This window comes from Capra hircus, chromosome 13, assembly GCF_001704415.2.
Source record: "Capra hircus breed San Clemente chromosome 13, ASM170441v1, whole genome shotgun sequence".
Lineage (NCBI taxonomy): Eukaryota > Metazoa > Chordata > Mammalia > Artiodactyla > Bovidae > Capra > Capra hircus.
In genome coordinates, this window is record NC_030820.1 from 73,843,876 (window position 1) to 73,861,474 (window position 17,599).

General features: G+C 50.2%; 1 protein-coding gene across 1 annotated transcript; it reads left to right on the forward strand.

The window, feature by feature from the left end:
- WFDC2 (WAP four-disulfide core domain 2) lies at positions 1,126 to 8,061 on the forward strand. Its single transcript, XM_018057929.1, has 4 exons — positions 1,126 to 1,373; positions 1,967 to 2,110; positions 5,111 to 5,263; positions 7,903 to 8,061. Exons 1-3 carry the CDS (start codon positions 1,298 to 1,300, stop codon positions 5,260 to 5,262), a joined length of 372 nt encoding a protein of 123 aa, XP_017913418.1. The 5' UTR covers positions 1,126 to 1,297; the 3' UTR covers position 5,263; positions 7,903 to 8,061.

The window sequence follows — 17,599 nt, forward strand, 5'->3', positions numbered from 1 at the left end:
TGTGGGGACAGTGGCTGGACATACTTCTGTCATCAAGTCCTGCTCACCTCATCCCCATGGCCACTGCTCTCCACGCCTTCCACCCTCCGGCAGCAAAGACCTCCTGGGGCCTTACTTCCCTCAGATTTGGATCAGGAGGGATGTTTGCAGGGACTTCTTGCTGGGTAACCCTGCTTTGGCATTTACCAGCCTGCATATTACACCTCGATGTCTATTCATCAGTCTCCTTACTAACAGGAGACACCATCTCTGCCCATTTACAGATCTCTGGAGATCAGCTCAGAACAGAGAAGAGATTCATTCAAGGTCCCGCAGCTAGGAAGTGGGAGAGACGGGAGTCAAACCCAGACTCTGTCACCCGAAGGCCAATGTTGAGGGCTCCTTTAATTACTTTCTCTACAGCAACTGTGTGCCCTAGATTTGTCACAAAAACGTACATTTATGATGGATGGGAAAAAACAGACTTGGAGAGATGGAGACCTGGGATCAAACCTCTTATCTGCAACTCCACTTGGGACCTGGGGAGTTGGGAGGGCCTCCTGCACAGTTCATCTGGCACGCACTATCGGCAATGACAATATCCCTCTGTTCGCAGGTGTCGGGCCATCGTGGCTCCATGAGACACTGAGCACAGGGTGAGTGAGCCTGCGTGTCCGCGCGGGGAAGAGAGGGAGGCAGAAACACACCGCCCGAAGGCTCCAGACCTTAGCAGGTGTTTCACCTTCTCTGGCCTCGATGTCTCGTGTCCAGTGGGTTCATGTGTAAATACGCTTTCCTGGAGCTCTTCTGTGTGCTGTGTATCGCTACACAACACGCCCACCACGAATCCCTAAAGCGAGATCCGATCTCTGACCTGCTGACCCCGAGTCCAGCCACTTCGTCTGCAGTCTCTCCCAGTGGGTCCTGCCCTCCTCTCTCCTACCACAGAGGGCATCACAGGGAGATCCCTGGGTCTTGGAATGGGATCCCGGGAGTCCTGGGTCTAGCCTTGGCCTCCTGCTGCCCTGCCCCCAGGGCCCAGAGGGAGGTGAGGAGAGGGGAGGGGACAAGGGTCCGGGTGCGACCAGCTGCACCCGGCCAGGAAGCCGCTTTGGTTCCTGGTTCCCACTGGGGCCAGAATGACACCTGATCCTGGGAGATTGTGAAATGACAGGAGGTGGCAGTCGGCCCGCCTGCCTGGTGTGCTGAGCCCTCTACCCGCAAGGGTTCAGCCCCGCCCCTACCCCCACGCCCCCCAGGAACCCAGTTAAATCTTCCTGGCGGCGCCTCATTCCCGCACCCCGCCCTGGCGAGCACCATGCCTGCCTGCCGCCTCGGTCCGCTCCTCGCCGCCCTCCTCCTTGGCCTGCTTCTGGGCCTCCCCCCGGTCACAGGTGAGTGGGGCGGGGAAAGGCTGGGTGCCCAGAGGGGCCGAACCAGGAGCGCAGGAACGGAGCCCGGCGGGAGCCTAGCCTCTCCGAGCAGTGAGGATTCCCCACGGCGGAAGTCGGGAGTCCCCTGCAGACTGAAATGTGGGGATCCCTGGTGCTCTGAAGGCGGTAGCCCTTGGGCTTCACATGTGTGGTCCAGTGTGCTGGGGGTGCGCGGAGGCCACTGAAAACTGCCCCTTATGCCTAGGATGGGGCGGGGGCGGCGGGGGTGGGGAGGTTCTTTGCTGATCTTGGAGATGCAGTGGCCAGTGGCGGGGACCCTCTGCCGGGACATCGGAAGCTCCTAGACGCTCAGTTGGGCTGGGGTCTCCCAAAATTGACGGCTCAGAGGCCAAGGGTTTGGTCCCTCCTGTCCTCCCAGGTATTGGAGGACCCCGTCCCTGGAGGTGGGGCTCTCTGAAGACAGTTAGGGCGGGGCCTAGGGACCGAGACTCAGAATTCCGGCGGGGGGGGGATTGAGATTGGGGGCCATCAGACACGAGGTGGGCATCCTCTGAGAGCGGGCCCGGGTCCCCCACTACCCGTCCACCTCCCAGGCGCAGGCACAGAGAAGCCGGGTGTGTGTCCCGAGCTGCAGGGTGAGGCGAACTGCACGAAGGCGTGCGTCTCGGATGAGGACTGTAATGACAACCTTAAGTGCTGCCAGGCCGGCTGCGCCACCGTCTGCCAGATGCCTAATGGTAACTTGGGGGACCCTCGCGGGCCGGGGCGGGGCAGCGGGGGTGCGGGAGAAGGGAGCGCCCCGTTCCGGGCACACCAGCGCGACCGACCCAGGGGTCCAGGACCAGGTCGAGGTGGCTGGAACCGGATCAGCCCGTGCTCTCCCTCCCGCGGCCCCTGGGAGACCGAAGCGTCGCTGACTTGCCGCCGAGGGGAAGGGAGGTCCCCCACTCCCAGCCGGATTCATCGCTCTGGTGCGTGACGGACTTCCGGGACGCACCTCGGGGACGTGGTTCCGGACCATTGTTCCCTGAGATCTGGGCGCCAGGGTCGAAGCTTCCTCCTGGCAGGGGGTTTAGCCGCGGGGCAGCTCTGGGCTGTCCAATGGGCTGGGTCCCAAAGTCTGGGACTCGCTCCCGTGCCAGAACCCCTTTCCTGTGGCTTCCCCAGCCCTGGGGGAAGGCTTTGGGATGCCTACTGGCCCGGACTCCCCAAATTCCTCTGTCCAGATGGAGGCTTTCCAGGTTTAGGAGAGCATTCCACCCATCTTAAAGATGTGATGCAAGCTGCAAAAAGAGAGAAAGGTTCTTGTCCAAGGTCACACTGTCATCCCTGGCTGGACAGGACTCATAACACAGGGGGTCCCTTTTTTGTCTGAGTGGCTTGAGGAAAGTCAGGACCCCATCCTGAGCAGCCCTCCCCCTTCCTCCTCTTAACACCCTCTCTTCTGTTCTGAAGACTGAGAGAGAGTGTGTGAAGCTTACCCTTCATAGAGAGCACTTGCTGGAGCTCAAGACTGTCCCGCAGGTCCTAGGGACTCCTTACATGAGCAGGAAGGGGTCTGAAACAGCTTGGACTCTGAGCATCTTGTTTTTCAGAGGGAAAAACTGAGGACCAGAAGCCAGGATATGACCTGATCCCACTGTGTTGGGATCGCTGGTCTTTACCCAGAGAAAAAGTCCCTGTGATGCTCCCTCCCTGTGATTTCTCTGAAGATGCCTGCAGGGCCAGGAAGGCCTGTAATAAGAGACCTCAGTCAGAGCAGGGTGGTGGGAGCTGGAGGGAGGAACAGCCTGTCAGGGGGGCTTGTGGATCTGGGGATCTCTACTGCTGCTGCTACTGCTAAGTCACTTAAGTGGTGTCCGACTCTGTGCGACCCCATAGATGGCAGCCCACCAGGCTCCCCCGTCCCTGGGATTCTCCAGGCAAGAACACTGGAGTGGGTTGCCATTTCCTTCTCCAATACATGAAAGTGAAAAATGAAAGTGAAGTCGCTCAGTCGTGTCCGACCCCGAGCAACCCCATGGACTGCAGCCTACCAGGCTCCTCCACCCATGGGATTGTCCAGGCAAGAGTATTCTAACCTGGACCAAAGTGAGGAAAACCAGGAGAGGAGGACATTGGCAGAGAAAGACAGACAGATGAGAGGTGAGTAGGGCGAAAAGAGGAGTTTCTGCTTGGGGGAGTCTCTGCTGCTCCCCGCTCTCGGATAGACTGTGGTAGGAAGAGGGGCAGGGACAGAGGGTCTCCTGGATCAGAATCCTCATTGTACCATCTGCAGGTTGTGTGTCCTGAGCAAGTGGCTTCACCTCTCTGAGCCTCTGCTTTCTCCTTGACATAATGGGATGAGAATCACAGATGTTGTAGGACTGACATGAGGCTAAATGAAATGGTACACATGAGATGTCTCATGAGAGAGTAGACCCTCCACTCACAGTGGCTTGTTTGGTGAGTCACGGGCTCCTGATGCCCTTCTGTCCTGGGGCAGCTTGGTATTGAGAGGTCCTGCCCTTCTCTAAGGAAAGGGTGTCTCTGTGCAGGAAGGCAGCCCCCTGTGTCCTCTCAGCTCATCACCCAGCTCTGTGCCTGCTTGATGTTTGGCTGGACTTGCTCCTGGGGCTTCTGGGCACTGAGCCCAGCTCCCTCCTCCTTGAGCCTGGAGTGGAGCACAGGGTGTATGTGTGTGTGTCTGTGTGTGTCTCTGTGTGTGTCTGTGGACATTGAAAGGCTGGGCTCAGGTCTTGGTTGTACTTCTGGTCAGCAGCGTGATGTTGGGTGATGCCTTCACGTCTCTGGGTTTATTTTCCTCTGCTGTAATAAGAATACAGCAGAAATATCCCCTACAGAAGAGAGGTGTGATGTGAAAATTAAAGGACAAAATGGATTTGCACTAAGAACTTGTTAATTGGCACATCTCTGTGGTTTGTGTGTGTGTGTGTGTGTGTGTGCACTAGTGGAAGAATGCTTCTCTGGGTGTTAGAGTGAGAGTGTCAAGGGGACCTTGGTTCCACCTGGTTGTAACTAGGAGTAGTATACGGGAGTGAAGGCGTTGTGGTTGCGTCACCCTGACATGGGCGCTATGGTTTACTGCTTACAAAGCAACAGAATGCATGGTGCACAGACTTGAAGCCAGTTTCCTGGGTTCAAATCCTGTCTCTACCCTGTTTGACTTAAAGCAAATTATTTAACTTCTTGTTGACTCAATTTCCTCATCTGCAACATGAGAAAATAGTTACAGCTCCGTGTCCCAGGTTCTAGGATTATCCTGAGGATTAGATGAGTTAATAAACGTTGCAAGCTTCGGATAATGCCTGCTACTTAGAAGGAACTAAGTGTTAACGGCTGCCTTTGCTCATCATCATTATTATTGCTACCAAGGACGTTGACTTCTCAGGGAGAAGTCTGCTGCCTCTGTTGCTTCCATAACAACCCTGTGGTGTGGTCAGCGCTGATCTCATCTGACACCTGAAGACACAGGGCTCTGGGGGATTTCCCTCCTGAGGCCACAAAGTTAGGAGAAGGCGGAGCTGGGACTCACACTGGAGTCCAGTGATCTCAAAACCCCTGGGAGGAGAGAACAGGAGGAAGGGAGGTTGCAGACGACCTTCCAAGCCCCCTGAGATTCGCTCAGGCAAGCAGCTGTCTTATTTGTGAATCCAGGTGGGCAGACATGCTGCGGAGACGTGTGCAGCCACCTGCCTCCGCTCTGCTCACCACCTCTTACTCCTTTTTCTACCCAGAGAAGAAGGGCTCATGCCCTAAGGTGGACATCGCCTTCCCCCAGCTCGGCCTCTGCCGGGACCAGTGCCAGGTGGACAGCCAGTGTTCTGACCTGTTGAAATGCTGCCTCAATGGTTGCGGGAAAGTGTCCTGTGTCACCCCTGTCTTCTGAGGTAGGTGCCCTGGGATGGGGGGAGGGATACATTGATACCCAGATGTGACAACCTCTGCAGGAGGCTGAAAAGGAGCCCCTGAGCTAACACAGTGCTATTTGCTTATCCATCCTTTGATTTGTTCTCATCCACTCAACGGACAGTCACTGAGCATCTGTCATGGACGGTGCACTGCTCTAGGTGCTGGGATGCTCCATGAGTAAACAAACCCAACAAAAATTTATCTCTAGAGCACCTAGAGCAGTGCACCGCCCTGGTAGCTCGTTGGTATAGAACCTGCCTGCAGTACAGGAGACCGGGGTTCAGTCCCTGGGTTGGGAAGATCCTCTTGAGAAGGAAATGGCAAACCACTCAAGTATACTTGCCTGGAAAATCCCATGGACAGAGGAGCCTGGTAGGCTGCAGCCCATAGGGTCGCAAAGAGTCGGGCGCGACTGAGCGACTGACACCTTCAACACCTTCATTCCCTATAAAATGTTAGCAGGAGATAAGTGACCTGGAGAAAAAGAAAACAGAAGGAGGTTTCGGAGTAGGGATGGGGAGCATCAGGGAGCTGTGTTGCAGTTTTATCACAGGACCTTCCAAAAGGCAGCTTTTCAACAGACTTGTTGGAGATGATGGAAGGAACTGGGAGCTTTCAGAGAGACTGTTATGACCAGTGGGGGCAGCAGATATAAAGCAGTGGAACCCCTGGTGTGTTTCAGGAAAAGCCTGAAGTCTGGAGCCTATGATCAGAAAGAGGGCAATAGAGGAGAGGGTCAGAGAGGCATTTTGTTTATTTATGGCTGCACTGGGTCTTCACTGCTATGCACAGGCTTTCTCTGGTTGCAGCAAGCTGGGGCTACTCTGTGTTGCATTGCACAGGTTGCTCATTGTGGTGGCTTCTGTTGTTGCAGAGCCCAGGCTCTAGGCAACCGGGCTTCAGTAATTGCAGCACGCAGGCTCAGTAGTTGTAGCACACGGTCTTAGTTGCTCTGCGGCATGTGGAATCTTCCTGGACCAGGGATCGGACCCAGGTCCCCTGTATTGGCAGGCAGAATCTTAACCACTGGACCACCAGGAAAGTCCAGGACTTTGGTCTTGACCCAGAGATGTTGGGCCCTTGGAAATGGACATGCTCTTGATTTGGATTTAAAAGGATTGCTCTGGCTGCTGTGTGGAGGCCCTAGAGGGAGCAATAGCAGAAGCAGGGAGACCAGCTAGGAGGCTCCTGCAACAGGCCAGGTGGGAGGTGATGGACCAGGTGACCGGTGATGGACCAGGTGACCTAAGAGGCTGAGTTTGCGACATACATGAAGGTGGATGGGACAATACTTGCTGATTATTTGGGCTGTGAGATTTACTCATTTTCCCATTCACTTGTGCACTTACTCTGTGGCCGACAGGGCTACATTCACCTGCTGTGAGTGGTTCTCATGCCTAAAGATAAGATCGTGGATCCTCTCTTTCCCCACAGATAATTAAAAATAAAACAATATTAAGTCTCACAGCAAGCATAAGAAAGTAAACAGAGGGACTTCCCTGGTGGTTCCATGGCTAAGAGTCTGAGCTCCCAATGCAGGAGGCCTGGGTTTGATCCCTGGTCAAGGAAATAGATCCCACATGCTGCAACTCAGACCCAGTGCAGCCAAATGAATAAATACATAAAGATTAAAAAAAAGAAGAAGAAGAAGAAGAAGAGAAAGAGAAACAAAACCCAAAGCACATGGATCTTCAGCCCATTGAGGGATCCAGCACAGTGCCATGTGCTGGGAGAGAAGGTGACGGCTGCCCTTCCTCACCGAGTTTGCAGCCAGGTGGCCGAGGCCGACAGTTGGACAGACACTCCCAATGCCTATAATCAATGCGGCAGTGGAGGGCAGGGCTGGGTGTGGTAAGAACACAGGAGGAAAGCTTAGCCAGGTTACGGTGGGGGAAGGAGGGAGCAGGGTTCTGAGCCAGTCCTGAAGGATGAGTGAAAGGTCGATAGTCTGATGAAGTACAGTGGTAGGCAAGCTGTTCCAGATGGAGGGAACGGGACAAGCAAGCCCCCTGGTTGTAATCTCATTTCTAATCATGCACTGCTGTTGATAAGCTCTCAGTCAACAGACTGGCAGGTCATTGATGTAACCTATTGTTCAGATGTGAAGACTGAGACCTAGAGAGAGGGGAGGACATACCCAAGGACCCATGGTTGCTAATTCAGTGCCTGAAAGGGAAGCACGGTCTCCCCATGGCCCAGAGCTCTCCAGTGATGCCAGCTGCCTCTTGCCTCCATGGGTACCAACAGCATGAGCTGGCATTGCAGTCAGGAAGACCTAGGTTCAGATTTCAGCTCTGACAGGTGGAAGGATTCTTCGGGAGATAAATGACAGTGACCCCTCGTGAATGATCACAGCGGTCAGTCAGGACCATGGTATACCCAGGTGTATCCTGGGATGGTCAGAGCAGAAGAGGTGAGTCTAGGACCTTCAGAAAAATGCCAGCAGAGCCCCAGGGCCTCGAGAAAGTGAGGCTTTGCTGGGGGGCGGCAGGTAGGAAGGTAGTGGGGGATGTGATGGAGTGGGAGGAGCTTTGGATCAGAATTTAAGCTGCAAGCACTCTTGTCTAGTGTCCCTGGTGTTGTTGTTGATGGTATTATTATGATTTTCTTCCTCCAGCTCCAGCCACCGCAGCCTGTGGACTGAGGGAGCAGCAGTCCTGCCTGGCCCTGTCTGGCTCCAGCCCAGCTGCCCTCCTCCCTTCCTGACCTCTTCCCTCCCTCCTGAGCTGACCACAGCTGCTTCTTTTTCCAACCAATAAAGTGACTGCTTCCAGCACTGGCGGGCCTGTGGCCTCTGTTACAATTCCAGGCACATTCCATTCCTGCCTGCAACCGCGGGCTGGGGAGGCGGGAGTGGGCGTGGCCACTAGATCCTCCAGGCAGAGTGCGAGAAGAGACAGCTGCAACACGGTGACACAGTGAAGGTTAACTCTGTGTGCCGAGCCCCTTCCCCAGTTAATCCACCCACCAGCCCTATGCAGATGCAGGTTATTCTCCCAGAGTGATGGAGGAGAGAACTGGGGCTCAGAGATGCTGGAATCCTTCCAGAGTTGCTGGGAGTTCTGACATCAGCAACAGGTACTGTGTGCCTGACACACGGCTGGGAGATTCACTTGTAAGATCTTCTGAATCCCGCAAATAGCCCTCAGATTGTGATAAGGGCTTCCTTGGTGGCTCAATGGTAAAGAATCTGCCTGCAATGCAGGAGACCTGGGTTGGATCCCTCATCTGGGAAGATCCCACGTGCCATGGAGCAACTTAGCTCTTGGGTCTCAACTATTGAGCCGGTGTTGCAGACGGGTCTCAGCCAAGTTACTTGCTTGGGGCCGCACAGAAAGAAGGTAACAAAATCAGGGTGCTTTGTTGTAGGTTTTTGTTTTTGTTTTAATCAAGCTGTTATTTTGTAGAAATAACGCTTACATGGATCACAATTCAAAAGGTAAGAAAAGGATATACAACGTATGTTCCACATCTTCTTTAAAATAAACAGCCAGGCTTCCCTGGTGGCTCAGTGGGAAAGAATCGGCCTGCCAGTGTAGGAGACCAGGGTTGGATTCCACATGCTTCAGAGCCCGACTATGGCCCAGTGACGATGGGGGGAGAGGGAGGTGATATATAAAAAGATATAAACATACATAGAGCTGATTTACTCCATTGTACAGGAGAAACTAACTCAACATTCTAAAGCAATTATACTCCAAAAAAAGAATACACAATGAAACATCGTTCACCCTTGACACTCTTCCTCCACCCCCAGCCTCTTTGTTCTGTTTTTCTTCAAGAATTCCTTTTTGGAAAAATCTGTATTTGTCACCGCATTGCTTCTGTTTAGTGATTTGGTTTTGTGGCAGCAACATGTGGGATCTTAGTTCCCCAACCAGGGATGGAACCCACACCTTCTGCATTGGAAAGCAAAATCTTAGCCAGCAGAACATCAGACAAGGCCCTATTCTGTTGTTTTCTGTGGAGACCATGAATACTATCAGTTTCTTGTATCTTCTTTCCAAGCTAGAGCTCAAGTTCACTCCCTCTATCCTGTACCGTTCTCTTTATCCCCTCCTCTCTATCCCTTCTTTCTATATTTATTTATTCTCTCCATCTCCTGGCTCCCAGGGCCAGAATCCTGGTTATCTGCCAGCCTTCCAGAGCACAAGGCAGGGTCTCTTCTTGCACTGACCTCCCATCTCCAACAACAGGCTGCCTTGCTGTTGTCTCTAAACCCCACCTCCAGTCTAGAGGGCTCTGTATGGTAAAACTGATGCAAAAACAAATGTCTGCTGTGCAGTAAAGTGCAGGTTGAGGTTGGTGGGATAATAGAAAGCTACCTTTGAGGGAGCCAGAGCTTAAAAGTGAAGTTCTGAAGCCAGACCAGTAGAGGACAGCCCTGCCTGAGGAACAGCGTAAGCAGAGTTATTGCTCATGTGGGGAATACTTTTCGAGCTCTTAACTATATGTTCTGTTCTAGATGGGCCGGATTTGAGATCAAGGAGGTGTGTGGTGTATGCGTGTGTGAATGTGTGTGTGTAGGGGGGAAGAACAAATAAATGAATGAAACAAGGATAACATGTCAGGAGGTGGCAAGATGTTAGCAAACTATAAAGATGAGTAAGATGACTAGTGGGTCCAGGGGATGGGGAGAGGAGGGAGCAGTTGCTTTGCAGAGCATATTCAGGGAAGGTCTTTCCTAAGGTGTCATTCAAGCCATGAGCTGAGTGAAAAAGGACAGGAGCCATGTGAAATCCATGGAAAGAGCTGTCCAGACCAAGGAAATTTCTAGTGCTGAGAACCTGAGGTCAGAGTGTGCTCAGGGTGCTTAAGGATATGGCTGGAATGGTGAGGGGTCAGGAGCACCAGGGGAGATAGAGAGGTATGTGGGCACAGATTACGGAGGGCCCTGTGGTCACTGCAAGGACTTTGCCTCTTATTCTGAGGAATTTAGGACCTCTGGTGGGGGTTTGAGCAGCAGGACAACGTCATCTTACGTTTGAAAAGGATCCTTCTGGCTAGACTGTGGGACTTTCCTGGTGGTCCAGTGGTTAAGAATCCTCCTGCCATGCAGGGGACACATGTTCCATCCCTAGTCTGGGAAGATTGCACATGCCTTGGAGCAAGTGAGCCCACATCCCACAACTGCAGACCCCCCACTGTAGAGTCCAGGCACCTTGAAGAAAAGCCCCCCTCAATGAGATGCCCAGCACAGCCAAAATTAAAGAATCGACTTTGGGGGCGATGTGGAAACAGAGACCCAAAAGGACATGGAAGAAATGCCTTTTTTTTTTTTGCCTCTTCAGCTACTAATATGTATGAGACCTCCAAACTGTCAGCCCTAATGCCCTGGGAGCTAGGGCTGTACCGGCCATGGCGGCTCCTATGACTCCTGTGTAGTTCTGCATGTCCTGTCTATTGATGGAGCTTTGGGAAATTAGCTCACGAAATAATCACATTGCAAACACAACAAATATTCCCCTTCCTGCCCCACGAGCACGTTTACCCAGTTGATCAAAAGTGAGGGGGTTAGGAAAACATAAAAACAGCGATGGCTGACGACGCTGTTAGTCATCCATTCACAGCTGCAATCTGGTGAGTATCTGGTTTCTTTAGCTATTCCAGATGGTACTTGGGGGGAGCTGCAGTGCCCCCTTCAGTCACAGAAAAGCATAGCATTTGAAGGTCCCGCCTGCAGAGCACTGAGGTCCTGGACCCAGAAGTCTCTGTGTATCCCCTACAGATGGGATATCAACCCCACAGAAGCCCAGTGCCCAGCCAAACCAAGCCTACTGGGCTGAGCTTATTACATAAAAGGTGGAACCCCCTAGAGCTACTGTACCCCCCGCCCTCATTATTGCAAGCTTCACATCTTGAACGGCCCTCTGGAGATTTTTCACCAGATGAACGATCCAAAGCCTGTGGTTTATTACGGACTACGATTAGGTTAGGGTTATGGTTAGAATCTTGGCCCCACCAGGGGAACAGACCATGGAAGGCAGCCGCCCTTTGCAGTCAGTCTGAAAACAACAACCCCTCACTGATGGAAGGCTGGTTCACTCTGCAGGCCGAGTTCCAAGTGGCCTGGATGGTGCCCACAGGACCCTCCTTTAACCAACCTCCAGGTAGCAATATACACAGACACACTGTGTTGAATTTTCTACATTGGTTCACTCATGATCTCTGTTGGTGGGCTGGAGACTCTAGTTTGAAATAGATAAACCTCTCAACATATTAATGTACAACTTAAGCATGTGCATGCTTATCTCAGGGTTAGTTCTCCATTGATCTTGTCTGGTTCAGCTGTGGTATACTTGTAAGGTCACCTTGGTGTTTCTATGCTGTTTTTTGTTTGTTTGTTTTGGCCATGCCATGCATTCCCAGACCAGGGGTTGAACCCAGGCCCTCAGCAGTGAAAGCTCAGAATCCTAACCCCTGGACCACCAGGGAATTCCCTAATCTTTTGATCTTATGTATTATGGCTTTATTCTCTGGTTTGGGTTTATTGCTTGAGACAACTAGCACCTAGATATCACAATCTGCATTTCCTTTCCACTTTTATCATAGTTCAGAGGATAAGAGTCATCCCTAGTGGGTTTCTGTCATTTCTTTGGAGGTCCTTTGATAGTGGGTGGAGGCTTTCACTCTTGAGTTTCTTTTCATGATTTTTTCTGGGCTCCATCCTCACAGTTCTTGATTTATTGTCTGCAGTTTGAAAACAGTTTGCAAAATGAGAATTCCCAGGTGTGAGTTGCCTCTTCTTTGATTAACACTGCTTCTCTCTCCCTCCTTCATTTTCTTCCTTCTTTCCTTTCTTCCATAATTCAGAGATGACAAGAATCACGGAATTCAAAGATGACAAGAATTGTAGGACTGACTGAGAGCTTAAACCTTTACCTCTGAAAAATAAATCTCAGGCCTCTCCTTTCCTCCACAGTGTTATTTTTACAAAACGAATCAATAGGTACTTGTAGAGTATTTACTCTGTACACACGCCACCTCTCTTGGCTGGGTGCAGAAATGTGTAACACAACATCCCAGCTTTCAAGAGCCCACAAAATACAACCATCAAAAGGTAGAAGCAGGCAGGCCCAGAATATCCTTGCATAGTCCATATGGAGAGATCAGGGAATTTTATGGGATGGAGAGGTAAGCAAGGACTGGGCTGCTTACACAGTAGAGCTGAACTTTAATGAAAGCAAACAGGTTAAGAATATGCATTCCAGGGTTAAGACTCCATGCTTCCAATGCAAGGGATGCAGGTTCAATCCCTGGTTGGGGAACTACGATCCGACATGCTGCATGGTCGTAGCGAAAAAAAAAAAAAAAGAATATGGGTCCTAGAGTCCCACTTCAATTCAAACACCAGCTTTACTCCTTGTCAGTTTGCTGTTTAAATCAAGTCATTTATCTTTCTGACTTTCAGCTTCCTCATTTGTAAGATATAGATATTAATAGAATCTTCCTCTTTGGGCTGTTGGAAATATTAAAGGAGAGTGTATATGTAAAGCACTTCACTTGGTTCCTGACATATCATAAGTGGCAATTATGAAAATTTTAATAGACAGTATTACGTATTGAAAGCTTTTAAAATGCATGTTTCTGTGACCCAAAGGGTCTCCTTCTTATAATCTATCCTAACTAAATAGTTTGAAATGCTCACAGTGATTTATTATCTTTGTGAAGTGTACCATTACTTAATTTTCTTAATATTTATTTATGTATTTGGCTGCATTGGATCTTCGTTGCATCATGCAGAATCCTTCATGGCGGTGCATGGACTCTCGAGCTGTGACAGGTGCTCTCAGTTGCTCGGAGGCGTGTGGTCTCAGTTTCCTGACCAGGAATTTAACCCAAGTCCCCTGCATTGCAAGGTAAATTCTTAACCGCTGGGCCACCAGAGAAGTCCATACAGCACTACTTATTATATTGAGAAATTGTAAACTCCCTTAATAGTTAATCAAAGAAGTTTGATCAAATCAATTATCATCGAGCCATACCAAGAAAGCTCTACCCCTTTGAATGGTTCTGAAGAATATTTAACGATATAGGAAAATTTTCACCTGATCTTATTAACTGATAAAAGCATGTTATAAATCTGTATTAATGTATGCTCCTGAATTGTTCCCTTTCATTCTTCCCAGGAAGTTTTTTTAAGGCTTGTGGAACTTGTTCATTTGAAAGATTTTCCTCCAGCATATGTGGATTACGAAATTTAGCAAGATCTCAACACCACGCCAAGAGTGTTGTTTCCAGTGCCCCTGAAGCTTATCTGGCACTCACTGGTCTTCTGGTGAAGGTGAAAGTGAAAGTGAAGTCGCTCACTCGTGTCCGACTCTTTGTGACCCCATGGACTGTAGCCTATCAGGCTCCTCCGTCCATGGGATTTTCCAGGCAAAAGTGCTAGAGTAGATTGCCATTTCCTTCTCCAGGGGATCTTCCCAACCCAGGAATCCAACATGGGTCTTCCATATTACAGGCAGATGCTTTACCATCTGAGCCACCAGGGAAGCCTGGTAGTTTCTTCTTTTTGATAGTTTCTGTGTATCTTTTCATTAGGGGAAGCACACTGATTGAAACCGCCCACCCTGGCCAGGTACCATAGTAACTATTTGCATGAGTTGTTTTATGACAGGAGATCCTGATAAGGAATATGGAACTAATAAGCCACCACCAACCGGAAGAGTTCGGGAAAGGTCTAAAGGAGACACTGCGTGTCCGTCCACTTCCCAGAATCCCTCTCGCTAGCATCCATCTTGGCTGAGCGATGTGTGCGCCACCAGGAAAGACTCTGAATTGGAATGATTGGCTAAAGACCACACGGAAACTAATCCCATCACCATAAAACCCGAGACTGCGAGCCATCCGAGCCACCCGGCAGAGCAGTTCTCCTGGGTTCCCTTACCCTACTGCTCTCCACCCGGGTGCCCTTTCCCAACAAAATCTCTTGCTTTGTCAGCACATGTGTCTCCTCGGACAATTCATTTCCGAGTATTAGACAAGAGCCCAGTTTTAGGCCCTGGAAGGGGTCTGACTTCCTGCAACATTTTCATCTAAGCAACTTTTATATCACAACAGTTCTCATCACCCAGACTTGGTGATGTAAGGCCTCTTGGATATTTGTACTCATAGGAATCAGGCACTGGGAGTCTTCAACTTTTCACGTGTGAACAAATATCAGAGAAGAACGAGGGAGAGCAAGGAGACTCAAGAACTGAGTCTTTTAAAATTTTATTTTATTATATATTTATTTTTGGCCACATGGATTGCGGGATCTTCGTTCCTGAATCAGGGGTTCCACCTGTGTCCCCTGCAGTGGAAGCGTGAAGTCCTAATCTCTGGACCACCAGAAAATTCCCAAGAACTGAGCCTTTAAGCGGTCACTGCTGTGTGATTCTGGCCAAGCGCCTCCTCCCCGTGGCAGTCAGACTGCTCGGGTGGTTCAGTGATCCCCACTTCCTAGGATTCACGCTCTTGTGTAATCACTGCCTTGATGTGGGCAGGACTTGGTGACCTGTTTCTAAGGAGCAGTGCAGTGCCACTTCCAAGATTAAGTTACAAACCACTGGCACTTCTATCTTGCCAGCACTTGTTCTGGTTTTTCCCACTGCTTGCTCTGATGAAGCCCATTGTCATGTTTGTGAGCTGCCCCCTGAAGAGGCCCAGTTGTCAAGGGCTGAAGGTGGCCCCTGGCCAACAGCCTTTGAAGAACTGAATCCTTCCAATGGCCAGGTGAGTGAGCTTGAAGTGGATCCTTCCCCAGTTGAACTTCAGATGGCAGAGCAGCCTCAGTCAGTCATTAACACCTAGACTGCATCCTTGTAAAAAAAACTTAAGCTCAGGAGACAGCATTTCAAGCAACCCTGAGAGAAGTGCTCTGAAAAGGCAGGGGGATGAATCAGGTTATATAGACGTTTGCAGCAAAGGGCAAGTAGTCTGAACATCAGAAGTACTTTTGTGAAGTAAAGAAAGTCAGATATCCCAGGTAAGGAATTCAGCACGTTTGTAAGTATTGGAAGATACAAGAGTCTGAACTCACAGAATCATTCCTTTCATTTGCCTCTCAGCTATGTGGGGCCAGCATCATGAGTTCTTTACATCTTAAATTCCTCAGGGTTTACCGTAGGAAGTGGCTGCAGCCTAATGGCTGCTGAATTGCAAGTGTTCCTCTCCTTCCTGGGTGCCCTTAGGTCTCAGGAATTCGCATCTGGAGGACTGGGATTGCTGGGGATTGTGACAACCTTGTTTACTGATATGGCAGGAAATTTTCCATTTCTCACTTGTTGTGGTGCATGCCTTGTGGAATGCATGTGGAATCTTCTCCAAACAGGGATGGAACCTGTGTCCCCTGCATTGGCAGGTGGATTCTTATCCACTGTTCCCCAGGGAAGTCCTCAGTGGGCTTCCTTAAGATGATTGTTTGGCAATCTTTGACAGGCAGACTGGAGATCTGCATTTCTTGGGAGCCAGTTACCAGAGGTTTACCAGCTCCTTTGGTTGTGACATGTTTGATTCTTCACGATTAGTGTGGCCTTGAGTTGGTGTCCCTGCGTTTGAAGGAACAAACACCTCTTCCAGTCTTGACATACTGGTTTTGGCATGAGAGAACTTTCTGTCAGCTCCCCAGGCTGCCAGGACTGCCACTAGAATCAGAGTTGTGCTGGATTAGAACTGGTTTTGAGACTGTCACCGGGTCATCTGCAGTGGGTTTGTGATTTGCATGTTTGATTTCAGAGCTCAGGTAGGCATGGATTCTGTCCAGTCCTTGGATGGATGAGACTGTCTCTAGAACCTGGTTCTGTAGGGAGGTGCTGGGAGAGGGTCTGCTTTAGGGTCCAAGGTCAGGCCCTCATGCAGCGAGCCTATTACCAGGTACAAGGTAGGTGTGGCTCCCACCAGGTCCCTGGGAGGGCTGCTGTGTAGTCACTGGATGAGTCCCTGGGTGGGTGACACTGGTCCTGGGCCATGGCTGATGGAGCCCCAGGACTTCTTCAGGTTCAACAGTCAAGACTGAAGTTTGTATTCCTGGTTCCAGAGGCACAGACGAGTGTCGCCTGCTGGGTCCCTGGCTGAGCTGGACTGTTCCCTGACTGACTGGAAGGACCGGAGCCAATTCTAAGGCCCTTTCTGTATCTTCCAAGATACAGGTGTGTCTCCTGCCAAGTCTCTGTTCTGGCAAGACTGCTCACAGTCTGTGGCTGGAAAGGGCTGGAACCCAGTCTAGGGCCTTTTAGGATCTCCAGAGTCGCAGATGGGAGTGTCTTCTCTTGGGTCCCTAAGCCAGTGGGCCTGTTTGCAGGTGGAACTGCAGACAGGATAAGACAGACCTTATTTTAGGGCCCTTTCAGAATCTATACTCTGAGTAAGTTAGGTGGCTTTTCCTCCAGGGGCTTCTAGGCAAGGGCTATAGGCAGTTCGCAGGCTAGTTCAGGGCTCACTAGTTCTCTATGCCTGTTATCTGATGCGTGGGGGAGGTTGACTCTGCCTGGGTCCCTTGGCATATGGTGCTGGTGACAGGACCGAGCTAAATGGGACTGTAACCAAGTCCTCGTGGGTATGGAGCTGTTTCTGGGTCTCCAGTTGGAACCGTGATAGCTGTGTCAGCCACCGGGGTGTGGGCCTGCCTTCTCAAATGGTTCTCCCAGGTCTAGGGCTGCCCTGGGCTTCACAGTCTCCTTCCTGGATCTGAAAGCTTCCACAAAGGCATTTTTGTCTATGGATGAATGCCAAATAATTATTCAGAAGGAATATGAGAGGGGGACCTCTTATTCAGCCATCTTTCTGGCATCACTCAGGATGTTATTTTTCAAAGGTATTAAAAATCATTCTTAATGTTTAACCTTGTGTTATTTTGTAATAATGGAAAATTGGAAGCACAATTTAACCACAGATGATTAGCTAAGTAAATTACAGTGCTTTGTAGGTTAGAATATTGTGTAGCCATTAACAATGATACTGAAGAATATTCACTGATCTGAAAAAATGTTTAAATGTTTATAGTAAAATGCTACATAAAAATCCTGATAGAAAATACTATGTAATTCATACAGAGAGAGAGAGAGACAAATGGGGAGGAGAGAAAGAGAGAAAGTAAGTAAAGGCATACACAGAGGAATGTTATTTTAAGATGATAATTGAATGTTGTCCCTATGGATAAAATTTAATTTACTTTAATCTTTACCCCCAAAGATCTACTTCCTTGTCTAATGTGGTTTCTTCCAATACCATGCCCTTAGTTTTCAAATTCACCATCCATCCCCCAAAACCTTTATCCTCCAAATCACTAAGCAACAACTCACACTACGTGTGTGTGTGTGTGTGTGTGTGTG